This window comes from Cryptomeria japonica, chromosome 6 (genome assembly GCF_030272615.1).
Source record: "Cryptomeria japonica chromosome 6, Sugi_1.0, whole genome shotgun sequence".
Lineage (NCBI taxonomy): Eukaryota > Viridiplantae > Streptophyta > Pinopsida > Cupressales > Cupressaceae > Cryptomeria > Cryptomeria japonica.
The window spans coordinates 294293752-294310376 of record NC_081410.1 but is presented as its reverse complement, the minus strand read 5'-3'; the positions used below and the strand labels follow the sequence as shown (position 1 = coordinate 294310376).

The 16625-nt window shown below is 34.7% G+C and overlaps 1 protein-coding gene across 1 annotated transcript in view; it reads right to left on the bottom strand.

Annotated features, from left to right (window-relative positions):
- LOC131031686 (ferredoxin-dependent glutamate synthase, chloroplastic) overlaps positions 1-15485 on the bottom strand; it is a 268749-nt gene extending 253264 nt beyond the window's left edge. The window contains exon 1 of the mRNA XM_057962794.2: positions 15013-15485. Within this exon, the coding sequence (XP_057818777.2) occupies positions 15013-15255 (243 nt within the window). The 5' untranslated portion in view covers positions 15256-15485. The remainder of the gene's footprint in view (positions 1-15012) is intronic.
- Between the last annotated feature and the right edge of the window lie 1140 nt (positions 15486-16625).

The window sequence follows — 16625 nt, the reverse complement described above, 5'->3', positions numbered from 1 at the left end:
TTGGGTCTTGGAGACCTGAATGCAAGTAAATAAACTTGCATGATTAGCATAAGCTTGTAATCGGATCTTGGAACCCCAATTGCAAGTGTGAGATGAAGTAAGACTACAAGGTAGGAATAAACTTGCAATCAAGGTTTCAATACCCAATTGCAAGTGAAATACATCAAAACACTTATGCAATATTGGCTTGCAATCGGGTCTTGGAACCCCAATTGCAAGTGTGAAAGGTTTGCAAGGTAGACACAAACATGCAATTGAGGTTTTGAAAACCGATTGTTGCAAGTAAGCACATTGAAATGCTCACACAGTGGTGGCTTGCTATCACGTCTTGAAACCCCGATTGCAAGTGCAATATTCGTTTCATTTTGCTTTTATAAAACATACTTGTAATCGGGTCTTAGAAACCCGATTACAAGTAGGTTCATTCACTTACAATCACAGCAAAAAGTTCCTACTTGCAATGACAGTAAAAAGTTCTTGCTTGCAATGACAGTAAAAAGTTCCTACTTGCAATGACTGCAAAAAGTTCCTACTTGCAATGTCTGACTCAAAACTCGAAATTGCACAAAAAGCAAGGAAAATGAAACAAAAGCCAACCAAAACTTGGACAACAATGACAAACACACCCACTAATTATTTGACATTAACATATACGAGTTTTAAACCTCATAAAACGCACTTTAGAAAAGAAAACTACGAATTTTGAGTAAAAATTTGTAAGGGTTATCAATTTTTGAAAGTTCAAAAATTGAGACAATTGTTGGCTCTGACTGGGGAACTGCCTTCAATCGTTGGAAAAATTGAAGGAGGTAAAATCTAGAACTCTAAGTGCCTTATCATCCATTGGGCTACAAAGTCAAGCAACAAAAACACAAACAACAAGGAGGATGATTTGATTGACGCAAAGCAAACCAACTAAAAACAAGACACAGACTTGTGCAACCGCACTTATTGAAAAAGGAAACTAACATAACCTAAACTAACTGACCATGGCAACCCCCTAAATGAAACCATTCATGAGCTAACCAAAATAGCTGCCTTTCTTCAACAAGGTAGAGTGTGTTGCATGATCATAAGCAGCCACAACCTATTGCAGCACAAACAGTTGTACTAAAGCTCGGTGCACCACTTTTTGGAAGAAATGAACAAATGCACTTGCCATGTCATGTCCCCTCCTTAATCATTAGGTAGAGCATAAATAAAACAATAATTATTATTATATATTAATTATCAATGAATGATTATTTGAAATTATTAAATATTTATTTATTTATTAAATATTATTATTTGATTAATATTCGTTGATAATAAATTAATAATATTCTGAAATATCCAAATGAAATAAATTAACATTATATTATAAACATTAACATCATTAAGATTATTAAACAAGAAATATTATCAATGTTTATTTATTATTTAATATTTACCTATTAATTAATTTTTTTTTATTTGATGCTATTATTAATTAATTATTATTATCAATTAATAAATACTTATTAAAAAAAAGTTCATTTGTTAATGAACTCATTAAATGTATGGGCCCAAGGATCCCATGTAACCTTGTTGTTAGAAGGTGGTGACCCTTCCGCGAGTCACCACTTGCCCCTATATTATACTAAAGCACAAGTAATATTAAGGGGAGGGAGAATCATTCAACAATTACGTCAGCAATAAGAAAGAAAAAGGGAGACAAAAAAAACGTCTACTATTATGTCGTCTTGGAGTTACGTCAGGTACGAACTTGAGAACATGTCACTGATAATATAATATAATTTAATGCTGTTAACACCATTTAGTACTGCTGATATCATATAGGATGAAGAAATTAATATAACATAATCTTCTTACCATAATATAACATAATGAAGTCAATACAACATAATGCCGGTAACATATTACAATACTGTAGTGCTGATATTTTAAAATATATTTGAGGTATTACATCATGTTGTTAATATAAGTTAAGCCAAGAATACGATCTAACGTTATCTGATATAATGCTGCCAACAATTCCCCAAATCAGCAATTAAACAATTAGTATGAGACGTGTTTCCTCAAGGAAAGATTACTCCAAAGAGACATGACTATTGGAAGTATAAAAAGAGGATGATGGGAAGAGGGAAAAAAGGAGGGAGAGATCAACTACGATCAGATTAGAACAGAACTGTTATGGAGTTACAGGGAGTAACATTTGTGTTCTTGGTGGTATGCATGGGATGTGCTTAATATGGATGTTTAATAAATGAAGCCCGATAGCATTCTTATGCAGAATTTAATAGTGATATAAATATTAATAATAATAATAATAATAATAATAATAATAATAATATAATTATAATTATTAAATGTTCTGCATCTGCAGTAATATAATGATAATATCTGAGAATAAATAATGTATATAAAAATATATATAAACTATATGTATATTAATAATAAATATTAGTATATAAATCAGATGGAATGTTTAAGATTATATCAGGAAGAAGCCTATGTTGTTGTTGTCACTGAATGGATTCATGTAAAAGATAGTTTTGTCTCCTAATCAATTTAGTTTAAGCCAAGTATGTCGAGATGGATTAATTATGGTTAAGACAAGCCAAGACTTAGTTCGGGACATTACAGACTGCGACAGGTAAGTGATGTTTGCGGTTCACAAAAGATATATATGTGTGTGAACGTGTGTGCCACACACACACATATATAGTAATGAATATTTTAATACATGTTAATGAATAGTTCTAGATATATGTTAATGCATATTTGTGAACATATGTTAATGAATAGTCATGAAAATATGTTAATGAATATTTGTGAATATATGGTAATGAATAGCTCTGAATATATGTTTATGTTAATGAACCTTCCTGAGGATATGTTAATGAATGAATATTTTCTGAATATATGTTACCGAATACATGTTAATATAGAAATATGTAAAGGTGGATTATGGAATGAAAATGATAATGAGTTATAGAATGTAATATGAATGATGTGGCTATATGATGGAGGCTATTGGGAAGAAATTCCCTTAGTCTAATGCAGAGGTTATGATAATCCCTGGAGGGCAGTATATACTGAATATCTAAAGTAGATTAAGTTATGTATATATTTTGTTGTGTTCTAACAATCTGTTTTGCAAGATAATGATCTCTAACTAATAGGGACATTACATGCCGCATCTAATGGGTTATATGTACTGCTGCTCCAAAGGGAATCAATGAACCAAGACTGCTCTTGATCAACTACAAATGCATCTTTGGCCTTACTTTCAACTGTATCTTCATTTTTAGGGACAAGTGTGGCCTTTGATGTCTTGTTGACTTCCAACCAAGCTAGATGTCTTATAGGACATCCCCTTGATATGACAAACTCAAAACTCCTTTTCTTGATTACACTTTTATTAGCTACTTCTTCAACCACAACCTCATGCTGATTGGAATGAGTTAACTCAAAGGGTTCAAGTGAAAACATGGTTGCATTTCTTGCTTCATCATGCTATTCACAAACTCCAGATGTGGGAGAATTGTCATCAAGACTTGAGCAAAACTCCTCTATCATGTTTGTGAAAATGTCTTCATCAAGTTCCTTGCTATCTTCTAGATGAACAATATGTCCAAGTTCATGACCTTGAAATATAGATGCATTCTTCTCATTTTGTTCAACTTGACTAGTACCTTCATGCATGTCCATCTTTTTTCACATCTCATGATGTGATAATCCTTATTTACCAGCACCTTTGAAAAACGGCCTTCAACCTCTTGTTATGTATTCCCCATGGTATCTTGCTCAACAGCTCCTTGATAACACACTGACAAAATATGAGAGTCGCCAGCTATGTTTGCTTCCTCCTCTTGGAAGAGATTAGCAAGATCACTTTGTTCAGATCCAGAGTTCCCCACTGCTGCATTTCTCGGTGGTGCCTCAAGTACAAGTTTTTCTGGTGGTGAAGGAAGCTTGTCCTGATTTCTAGCTACATAACTAGAAGCAATATTTGGATACGGCCTCCTTGGAATGTCTTTGTAAGGGGAAGAGAATACACCTTGAGCTATTTTCTTTTAGAGGGCAAGCAGCTCATTAGCGAACCTCTGCACCATGGGATCTGTTCTCTTGGTAGACAATGATTCCAAAGGAGAATTTTCTCTAGACCGATTTGGCTCTATATTTATCTTACCCGCAAGGATAAGATCATATTCAACCTCAACTGCTAAGGTTTGTGCAGCTGCAAGGTCTCTTGGAACTGCCCTTCTTAACAAGAAACTCATCTCAGGCAACTGAGCGTTGATGAAGAAACACTTCAAATTTTCAGCAGTGGGTTGAGCCACCATTGGAATTTTGTTAGACAGCTTGTTAAATTTAGCCACAAACTCCCGCATGGGTTCCTGTGGTTCTTTTTTCAATTGAGCCAACTGTGCTAACAATGCATGAGCATCTTTTGTAGGCTTGAACCTCTCTTCAAACTTTGTTCTGAGTGTTTGCCAATCGGTGATGGTTTGTGGTACAAGATGGTAGAACCAATCAACAGCAGCACCTTGGAGTGTCTCAATGAATAACCTCACTAAAACATCTTCATGTTCCACTCCAAGAACACCGCATGCAATGTAAAAAGCAGCAAGATATTCATCTGGATGTTGTTTGCCATCACCATAGAACTTGGGAATATTCTTTTGTGAACCATCAGGAAGAGCATGTAAAGGCGGAGTCAGATTCAATGGACCAGAAGCAATCCCCCAAGGACCTTGGGCAGCCATTTTACATGTCCTTGGTGAAAGCTTGACAAGCTGCAAGAAAAGATTACACTGAATAGGATACCGGTATACATCAACCAAAAGCATGAGAACTTTGGATGTGTATAGTATCCCCAGCAAAGTCGCCAAAAGTTGTTGGTTGAAAATTTTGTACACCTGGGAAGATGTGCAAAATTATGATTTCAGCCACAACATATAGGTTAAAAACTCTCCTAATTTTAAGGGAAGGCTCCCCCTTTCCTGTTATTACAAATTAACTATAACATATAAACACTAATCTAACTTGGGTGGGACAACATCCTTTTCTCTTTTTTCTAAAAAGATGATTTTTTTTCTCTTTTCAGAAAAGAGACTACAATTAGAGTGACAAATACAGAAACTTAAGAGATTTCAACAAATACAAAGATGCTTATATAAAAGGAAGTGAAGTTTCCGTGAAAGCCCAAAGTCTTATGTCACTTCCCCGAGACGGGAATATAGAAGCAAAGCTCAAAGTCTTCACCTTTCTACTGTCCTATCTACCTTCCAAAATGATTGGTATGATAACAACGTGCAACAACTCAAAGTCTGTTGATATGAATTGTCTGTTGATATGATGCACTCCAAACTAATATAAATAGGAACAATTACAAGCACAAAGTCTTGTAACCTCTCTCTATTATGAACACTTACCTATGCTAATTTAATCCTCAATATTTGCAACACAAATTCTATAAGAAATTAGATCAAATCTTTTTTAAACAACCTCAATAAAATCTCAAGTATATGCAGAAAAATAAATCACTATGACATAAGAACACAATGGATATATGAACAAAGCCTCAACACAAAGTTTGAAACTCAAATGTCTTCTTTATATTGCTTGAGAACCCAATCTACATGTATAAAACACAAAGTCTTTATCGCTGTAAATTTTCTGCAAAGTTTTCTTGCTTGCTCAAAAGATTGATTATACATAGAGCACCCTCCAATATATATAGGAGAAGGGCTAGGAGCAAAAAGTGGGAGAAGTCCAACTAACTAAGACTTATTCCACAACTAACTATGACTTATTCTAAATTAAAGTCCTACTGTCTTTCAACTTATAATTTGTTTACATGTAATTACAAGTTACAAGAATACAAGTAATGTGATTACTTGCAATTACAATTTTTGGCATTACATGTGATTTTTCAAATGGAAATTACATATGCATAATTGAAACTAATCTAAGTGTCCAAGACACGAATCTATTTGCATCATTCTCTATTTAAGAGGTCTTCATGCTACTACAAGATGCTTGAACTTGAAGTATTCAAGATCAATGAAGGTATTTGTCTAGGAACATCAATTTGCATCATCGATAGTTCTTATGTCCTTTGCCAACAAACTCCAACCTCATGTTCTTGCTTGGGGTAATATTGATTCTTCAGAAGAAGTTCTCTTTGTGCATATGACATTGTACTCTTTTCATTTAATGTCATAAACATATGACAGCATTGGCTTTTACTTACTATCCTTACATGCATTGAAACCCCTTGCAATCAGGTCTCTAGGACCCGACTGCAAATATCGATCTTGCAAAGGAAAGACGTGGGAATGAGAGTATGTGGAGACAAAAGGCAAATTTCAGATCTTGGGAGGTGGGATGCAAGTGCAAGAGATCATAGCGAACTTGGAATGGGGAAACGGAAGGATGCAAGTTGGGGAAAAAACGCTGAAACTTACACTTGCAATTGGGCCTTGGAGACCCGAATGCAAGTAAATAAGCTTGCATGATTAGCATAAGCTTGCAATTGGGTCTTGGAACCCCAATTGCAACTGTGAGATGAAGTAAGACTGCAAGGTGTTAAAATAGATAGCATCGGTCAGATGAACAAAATGACTAATTGGCCTTATGGCCTTAGACATTTGTCTTGTATTTATCTATAAATCTATCCTTATTATTCTAATCAGATATAAATATACATTTATCTATGTAATTAATTATTTATCGGTTAATCTTATGGTTAATATTATAATCAATATTATGAATAATTAGTAACTTCATAATATTAATTATATTATATTATTTCATTAATTACCTTACCGATTCTTTGTAAGTGATAGCATGTATTTATCGGTTTGGTTGACCGATTAGATTGCTAAGAAACCGACGATATGTTCGTGGGTTATGCGTTGGTTTATATTGCCGACAACTCCTTGAGGAATCATGTCAGTTCCACAAGGAGTCGTGACTCCTTTGTGGACCACCATCGGTTATAAATTCGAAGTTGTTGATGGATGTAAGAGGACGATAAGAATAGATAGAAGATCAATATTCTGTCACAGGTGGAAAAGAGAGGCTACCGTGGGAGTGACAAATACTTGTGTATGAATTACTTTACTCTATACATTGTAATCTGCAGTTGATGTGATAAGCACAAACAGCAATACATTTCGGAGAACAGGTTCAGTCTAAAAGTACGATACATCTTGTATATCGTGGGTGTAAATCTTATGATCTGCAAACACAGTCATACAATAAAGATATTATTATATTGAATGTTGAAGCTGATAATATTGAGGAAGAATATTATGTACTCTTCAGTTTGAAAGTTGATCATATACGAACTTGGACAATACGATATACTGTGTAATCTGCAACAAGTAAATCTGTTAAATAAAACAGTGAATATTGACATTGTATGCGGTCAATAAAAAATAGCAATAAACAATATTTGCAGTCCATATACTCCAGGAAATAGATAGTGTATAACAGTCAATATACAATTGACGTGAAGAAAGTGAACAATCAATATTAAGAAGTCGACTTCAATATATATTGTGTGATTGATATTTTCAGATCTGTGATTGTTCAATTATTATATTTTGTGATCAGCATTAAACGGAAATACTGATATACATATAAATACCATTGTAAATGATTCAACATCGGTAATCTGGAAATAATCAAGATATCAGTATAATCTAAAGTGACGATTAAAATTTAAAATATATACCATATATAAATCTGATCCCACTTTAACACAAGGTAGGAATAAACTTGCAATCCGGGTTTCAAGACCCAATTGCAAGTGAAATACATCAAAACACTTACGCAATATTGGCTTGCAATCAAGTCTTGGAACCCCGATTGCAAGTGTGAAAGGTTTGCAAGGTAGACACAAACTTGCAATCGAGGTTTTGAAACCCGATTGCAAGTAAGCACATCGAAATGCTTACACAATGGTGGCTTGCAATCGGCTCTTGAAACCTCGATTGCAAGTGCAATATTCGTTTCATTTTGCTTTTATAAAACATATTTGTAATCGGGTCTTAGAAACCCAATTACAAGTAGGTTCATTCACTTGCAATGACAGCAAAAAGTTCCTACTTGTAATGACAAGAAAAAGTTCCTACTTGCAATGACTGCAAAAAGTTCCTACTTGTAATGTCTGACTGAAAACCCGAAATTGCACAAAAAGCAAGGAAAATGAAAACAAAAGCCAACCAAAACTTGGACAACGATGACAAACACACCCATTGATGATTTGACATTAACAAGTATGAGTTTTAAACCTCGTAAAACGTGCATTAGAGAAGAAAACTACGAATTTTGAGTAAAAATTTGTAGGGGTTATCAATTTTTGAAAGTTCAAAAATTGAGACAACACATATCTTAAGCATACCACAATGATAATTAACAGTGCTATTATTTGTTCTGTATAATAAGTCTGGGTCTGATCTATTATATGCCTGAATTTAGTTCATACTTATTGAACAATATGGTCTTTCCTAATCTGGATTGATGTTTCCTTCAATTGATCGCTTGAGACATGGATCTGCTTGATGCTTTTCCCATCATGGCTTTCCTCATTTTATATTTGAATGTCTTCATGAAGAGGAGCGACTCTTGGGAAGTTGCTGCTCATTCAGGAATGGACACAACCTTTCTCATAAGTCGCTGTCCTTCAATATCTTAATTTCAGATTAATAATATTAGTCAATCTCTTTACTCATGCGATTTATATGTTAATCCTTTATCAAACTTGTTATTATCGTGATCATTTCCTTTTGTTTTCTTCAATCGCTGCTGTATATATTAATGATAATCGCTGCCTTCTCCTTTGGCTTAACATATTGTTTCCTAGAAAATTGTGAAGTCTTAAACTAAGATAATTTTCTTGATTATTGGCATCTCACAGATTGTATTGGGAGTGTTATGAAAATAGTTTTGCTGATTTCTGGGCTTGCATATTTTATTTGTTATTTGATGCTTAGGGTCGGGGGCATGACAGAAGGTGGATTTTGAAGAAAATTAATTAATATTGTTTTCCCCACATGTCGACACCTAGAATGGGATAACTAATGACATTTGAAGAGGGCAAATGAGTGACCTTTTGGCTTCTCCAAGTGGGCACTTGGAAGAGGCAAGAGGTGTCTCTTGGTATTCCATCATTTATTACATTTAATGTAATGTTTATATTCCATGTTTAGGTACCCAAGTTGGAGGGTAAGTATTGGAGCCAAAACTAGTGTCTTTTCACATTCCATGGAGGCAATCCAAGGGTTGGGATCATTTAGAATGAAGAGTCTTCTTTGGACACCTTGTTTGGTGTCTTAGAGCTCTTGGCATGTCTATATAAATAGCTACTTGGATGTAGAATTTGAGATGAATAGTTGAATGTATAATCTACAAGAACAAGGACAGGTGGACACATAAGGAGGTTGTTCACATGTACACAAGTGCTGCCGTGTTGGAGGCAAAGAGGAGAATGGAAATGAATGGATTTTAATCACATTTATTTGTCAATAATGCATACTTGGCCTCTCTTCTTGGTGAAGATTTTTCCTGCAAGAATTTCTCCATGTAAACCCTATATTATGTGATGCTCTTATGTCACTGATTTGTGCTTCATTGCTACTATCTTATGCTGATTGGTGCTTTATATATTGTTGTTATAAGTTCACATAAAGTAGTGTTAATAAGCATGCTATGATAGTTGATTTTTAGCATCATAAAGAAGGATCTAATCATGTAGTGCCACATTAAGGCAACTTAATTTTAGATTTGCATCTAAGTTTGAAACATTGTAGTAATGTTGGTAAACAGATTTGTCACTTTGAAATAATAAGATAATTGTGACTTCCCCCAAGGAATGGTGACAAAACTACACACAAAAGTTGGAGAGATTACAAATGAAATGGTAATCTTCCTCTATGTTTAAGAGGGGCAGCTCCCTCGTATGATTTAATTTGGATTTTTGAGGGTATAGTTTTTACTATAAAGCAAGACAGGAAACTACAAAAAAGAAATGAAGGAAACTTTGAATGGAAGACACACGAAATCCACCTAGAGTTTTGAAGGACAAACATAAAATGGAAATTAACTGGGAATAATAATGATTCAAAGTTCAGTGATTCATACCCAATATGGTAACTGATAAAATGAACGGCTATCCTTTTCCAACATATTTATTTTCCACAATCTATCATCTTTATTATATCCAGGAAGGAGCACCTTATTTTAGGTGTCATCCGAACTATTAAACTCAGGAAGTTAGCATTGTCTACAAAAACATAGGTAATTGTCTGTCCACTTTCTTCCACTATCTTGCTTAGAAGTGTGTGGCCATTCTCCCTGAGAAGCTCATTTTAAGGAATAGTTCTTTGCATGGGACCCCTAGAGCTACCTAGTTTATCACTTCCTTTAGCCCTTCACAAACATTGATAACACTACCTATGGGTACTATCACATCATGCACAACTAGAGACAGACAAGAGAGATGTGCATTGCATAGTATTACTAGACTTGCCCCATTTCTCCCATTCACATTTCAAGTGGTAGTGGGCCTACATTTTTGTAATGTCCTCAAATTATAAATACCCAAATTTTGCCCTAGATTACAATTTTTAATTGAAACAAAGTAGGGTTACAAATACCTTTTACTATGATTGAGACCCTGCAAACAAGTTAGGAATCATTCACAATCATAATTCATAAAATAGATCTCTTTAATTAGAAATCATCAAACATATATTAGAAGTATAGATCTAATCACAAGATCACTTAAATCAGTTTGAGAAGGCTCAACCATAAAAGAGCTAAGATAGAATGACTTGATAGAGTGCCCTAGAGAAACTCTACCCTAGGCCCAAGGGCGGAACACTATCTCCCTTGGCCTCATGTGGCCTGTGCCATCCATATGAGGTTGAATACCTAGTGAAGTGTCCTATAACCGTTCCCCTCAATCTTGCCACTTCTATCCTACTTCCCATTATTGAACATTCTTAATGCATTCATTTACCATGATAGAAAGCATGAGGAGCATTCACAATAGAGTGCCCCGGAAGTCCATCCTTTCTAAGCCCAAAGGCATAACCCTTGTACCCCTTTGGCCCCATGGGACTCGCCGTTCTTATACCATGAGGTGGCGTACCTAGAAGATGACCCCATCGCTGTTCCCCTACTTGTAATTCCTCAACTTCTCTACCATGGATGGTTACAGCAGTCAGACAGAATAAATATGCATAACATCTTATATCATAATCACATATTTCCTATATCCATATATTAAACCAGTCATAGATAGTAACACACAATGAATCAGCAATATATCTATTATGCTATGTCAAATAATCATAAACAGTAATGCATATTAATTCAAAAGTATGCAGATATACACAGAATTATTACATTATGTATGGAAATCCATACCACAACCAATATATAAATCGTACTGCTGAGTATTATTCCTTTCCTTGTGATTCGATTTCCTCTTTCCTTCTGTGTCTTTGAACTGTTGGATCTTGATTATATATATATATATATATATATATATATATATATATCCTAACTGTTGGATCTTGATTATATATATATATATATATATATATATATATATATATATATATATATATATATATATATATATATATATATATATATATATATATATCCTTCCATCAGGTGTATCTCTTCCATTCTTGTGTCCCTTGGAGCGGGGTATGCCCCTTTATAAATTGCTCCTCCTCTCTCTTATACTAATTGCTATCTAATTAATCTTCCTTTGTTAGAGTAATCGCATTTATTAGGCAGTTGTTATCTTAATCTTGATTAAGGCAAATTTGATCAAGACAAGCTAATGAATTTGCTGTCATCCCACTCGATCAAGGCAAATTAATCATCTAGCTCTATCAAAGCAGATTATTGGATACACTGTCGTCTTATTCCCCACGATTTTCTAAGCAACCATGAACCAGATTCCCAGAGAAATCATTAAGTCTTACCATAGTAAGACGATTCCTCACTATGCTTTATCACTTGCTCGGGATATGACAATTTTTCAATATTATGTACATATTAATTGTCTTGGCTAACAGCACAAACCAAAGTGGCAAGCACACATTACTAGCTTTTTGTCTAGCTCCATAGGCTCATCGGTAATTGAGAGGAGCTTGGTTCAGCCTCAGATAGAAACTCCCTAATAGACCTTATCTATATTTGCCACTTTAAGGTAGTTGACATTGGTTCAATTGGTTCTTCTTGCCCAAGCCTTGCTATAGATGTAAAGTTCCCATATAAATGCATTATATTCAGCAATTATTTGAGTACTATGGGGGAAATCATTGTTATCGAAACATGTGTGTGAATTCTGATGGCTATTAAAAATAACATTTAGATTTGTGTGTGTGTTTGAATTGGTGAACCAAAAAATGCAATAAAAGCATATCTAGCTTATGTCCATATATATGAATGGTGATTTTGACATTCATGCCAGTGACTCAACACCGGCAAGTAGAAAGTGATGAAATAGAGAAAAACATAAGATGGGTACAGACATCTCCTAAAACGTAATGAAAGAAGCATATGCAAGATATTGGGATACGTCAAGTCCTAACTTCTGAATGGATGTGGACATAGTCTCCACACAATTAGGTCAGATTAACATCTCGGAAGAGGGTCCATTTGCTGGTTATGAGGCATGGACAGAAGCCAAGCAGGATATAGAGATGACTATCTACAAGGAGAACATAAGACAAGCACATAGATGTGCACCATTGTGACAGAAGAAACATTAATATGATATTGATGATAGTCAGATCCCAATTTCTGAAATTGATGTGAACATAGTCTTCACAAAATCCTGTGCATTTAATGTCTCAGACAAGGGCATGTCTGATGGATAAATACAGTCTTCAGGGAGGTTATAGAACTGATTTCTTAGACAAATGACAATAATAGTCGAGGAACAAGATCCCCAATTCAGAAGAATAAGGAGGAGTATTAATTCAAATTCTGTATGAATAACAAATGGGGGATATTTCACAAGTGATTTTCCCCAAAACCATGTGCAGACTTGTGCACAAATGCAGACATGGCGACTATGAGGACAAGGACTATCCCGAGTTAAATTCCACAATACGATTGAAGTGTGTGATGATGAGATGAAAGTGATTGCTATAAAACAAGCATCGAAAAAGAAGAAAGATCTACACATGCTGTTAGAAAAACAATGAATGAAGTTAATATAGAAATCAGCAATCTAATGATATTTTGTGTAAGAGAGACAACACTTCTCAGACGTTACATCAAAAAAAGCCTAAAATCAATCATGTCCAAAGTCCACCAAGTAGAGGAAGCTTGAAGACAAAAAGCTGAATCTGCAAGTTGGCAAAAAGGAGAAAACGACCAGAAGGATTGTCTGCACTTGCACCATTACACCAGGTGATGTCATTACTGTGCAACATGGCTGTGCCAGTTAATTTATAACTTCATTCACTACCTTAGCTAATGGAATTGCAATCACTTACAATCTATCTTACACCAAGTTTCCAGGATGGGTACAGCAGGGGACAGGGGAATGAATTTCACGGATAAATTTTTTGTAGGCCCTTTTAAAGGATGGAAATGGATGACTCTTCAAATATAAAGAAATTTTCAAAACTATAAGGAAATTTCAAATGATCATATGATAAAATTTATTAGGTAAACGTCACTTACATTCCCATGTCCCCCGTACAGGGAACATCCAAAAGGGCAGGGGATGCGTCCTCAGGGTATATTGCTTAAAAAAGCAAGTCCAGACATGGAAGCTCTGGCATTGGGAAGGGTGAAATTCCAAGATAACAAATGAAATCAAAGACTGTCGTACATCCAAATGCTTTTTTGATAAACAGAGAATCTGAAGTGAAATTACTTGCACAGAACTCTAGAAATAGATCACAAAGGTGGCGTTTATACTGGCAACTTTTAGACTAAAGAGGCAAACCGTTTACAGATTACACTTATTCGAGTCTTGCTGGATCAAAAAATTGTAAATTATAATGGACTTTGAAATAATAAAAATGAAGTGATTTGCAGCATTACAATACTATTCTATGAGAACCAGATTAGAGAAGATTACATGAATCTGAGATGGGAAACATACAGCTAAACTTATTAAGATAGGTTGTGCCACCAGTTTCTAAGATAGGTTATGCTTCGATAATGATGGAAACAATCACGAACGAAGTTGTTGTAGAAGAGTATAGAATTGGATTCTTAAGAATCTCTTAAACTTGATGGAGGAGTCTTGCTAAAAGATGAATGTTAACATTGTAATCGGTAGTACGATAAGGACTATCGATAGGCAAATCAGGGGGTACAAAATATTTTACTCTGCCTATTAATATTTATTGACTCAGAATATGAAGAAAAAACAAAGCCTGAGTGCTCTAGGAAGATAATAGTGCGTTACGGTTTATAGAAATTAACAGAGAAGACAGTAACTATATGCCGAAAACTTCTATATTTTAATAAAGAATAGTGTGCTTTTGTCATTTGTTTCTCATCCTGATGATGAAACATTCAATGTGAACAGGCAGTGTTTTCCTAGAACCTCTTCAAAATTAAAAACTAAGTATGTCCTTTTGTCAATTGTCTTTTTCTATTCTGCGATCATAATAAAATAGGGTAAGGAATTAAAACTAACATAAGAAAAGTCCATGGAATGCGTTTAGTTGCCGAGTTTTAATGGTTGATTTCAGTTCCACCAGATAGAAGCTTGTATATTTGTGTGCAATTGGGTTCATTGATTTCAGCTTCGCTAGAAAGAAACCGGTATATTTGTGGGCAATTGGGTTCTTGATTTCAGTTCCACTAGAAAGAAGCCTATATATTCGTGTGCAATTGGACTCTTAATTTCAGTTCCACTACAAAGAAGCCTCTATATTTGTACGCAATTGGGCTCTTGATTTCAGTTCCACTAGAAACAAGGTTGTATATTTATGTACAATTGGGCTCTTCTATGACATAACTTACCTGCGATTGAGAAGGTTGGAAGCTCGATTCTGAGTGAGAGCACTCCACAGGAACAACTGTACCAATGGCTGCAGGAGAGGCATTCCTCAGCCGAATTCCATCATACACAAAATTTCTTCTAGTCGCCCATAATATTCTATTACTACAGTTCTGCAATAACTTGACGGTTGAAGGGCATCTGCGTCTCTCGCTCCATGGCGATACTGCATGTTTCTGAAGCAAGAGTACGCCCGAAGCCGCCATGAGCACAAGGAATACGCTTGATATTCTATTCTAGTGTAAGCATCGCTCTCCCTGGCCTCGCTTAAAAAATGTGATCTTCGATTTTCCTCGTCAACAAATTAGTATATTCTATTAGCATTTAAGTGGCGCCTAGAGAGACTAGAGCAAGCCTTTGCTTTTTCTCTTTCATCTTCCTTTCTAATATCTCACTGAAAAACTTCCTGAACCATACACACACCTGCTTGTTTAATCTTTTATTAGTGGTGTATATTAAATATTTGAAGGGCTAATCCGGTAGGGCAAGCCGGAAGAAAAGGAGTGGATGTAATTCCAATCCTCATAGGTGCATAACAAAGTTAACTTGGCATTTTCCTTAACCAGAAGCACAACCGCTTCTTTTATCTTTTATTAGTGGTCTACATGGGCTGCTTGGCTGGCTAATCCGGTAGAAAAGGAGTGGATGTAAGTCATCATTCCATGCCTACCACGTAGATGCCCAACTCGCTCAAGGACTCTTACTTAAACAAGGTTAGCCACTCACTTTGGAGTCTTAAAACAAGGTTAGGCACTCAAGGATTCTTATTGAAACGGTGAAACTTGCTTCAAAGGTGTATTGTTTCTTATTTGAAAAGTACAAGTTAGTTTGTTGAGGCCTAAACTATTTTTAGCCTCATCATGAATGTTAAAATAATATTTTCTTCTTCTTATTTCACACATATAATTATGTTTATTTTTTAATATTTTATTTTATTTTGTTTTATTTTTTGTTATGTTTATTTTGTAATATTTATATTTATTATAATTAGCTATTTAGAGGTATATTTATGTTTACATTCATATTTATATATCTGATTGTTATTTTAAGAATTTTATTTTTCTATTTTGAATCAATTTTTTAATATTTAAGTTCTTTCACTCTATCTCTCCCCCTCTCCCTCTCTCTCTCTCTCTCTCTCTCTCTCTCTCTCTCTCTCTCTCTCTTTATATATATATATATATATATATATATATATATATATATATATATATATATATATATATATATATATATATATATATATATATATATAACTTTCTCCCTCATTATATCTATCTTCATATCTCTTTCATTCACAAACACATTCCCTAACAGACACATTCCATGTTTCTCCCTCATTATCTATATCTCTATATCTTTCTCACTCATACAGATCTACCCACTTCCCATTTCTATCTCTCAATATCTATCTCTGTCTCTATCTCTATCTTTATCTCTATCTCTATCTCTCTATCTCTAGATCTTATGTAGTCCTCTTCCTTCATCTCCCTTACTCCATCTCTTTCTATATCCATCTTTGCCTCTCCATTTATCACTTCCTACATCTTTATCTCTTTATCTCTTTATCTCCCTC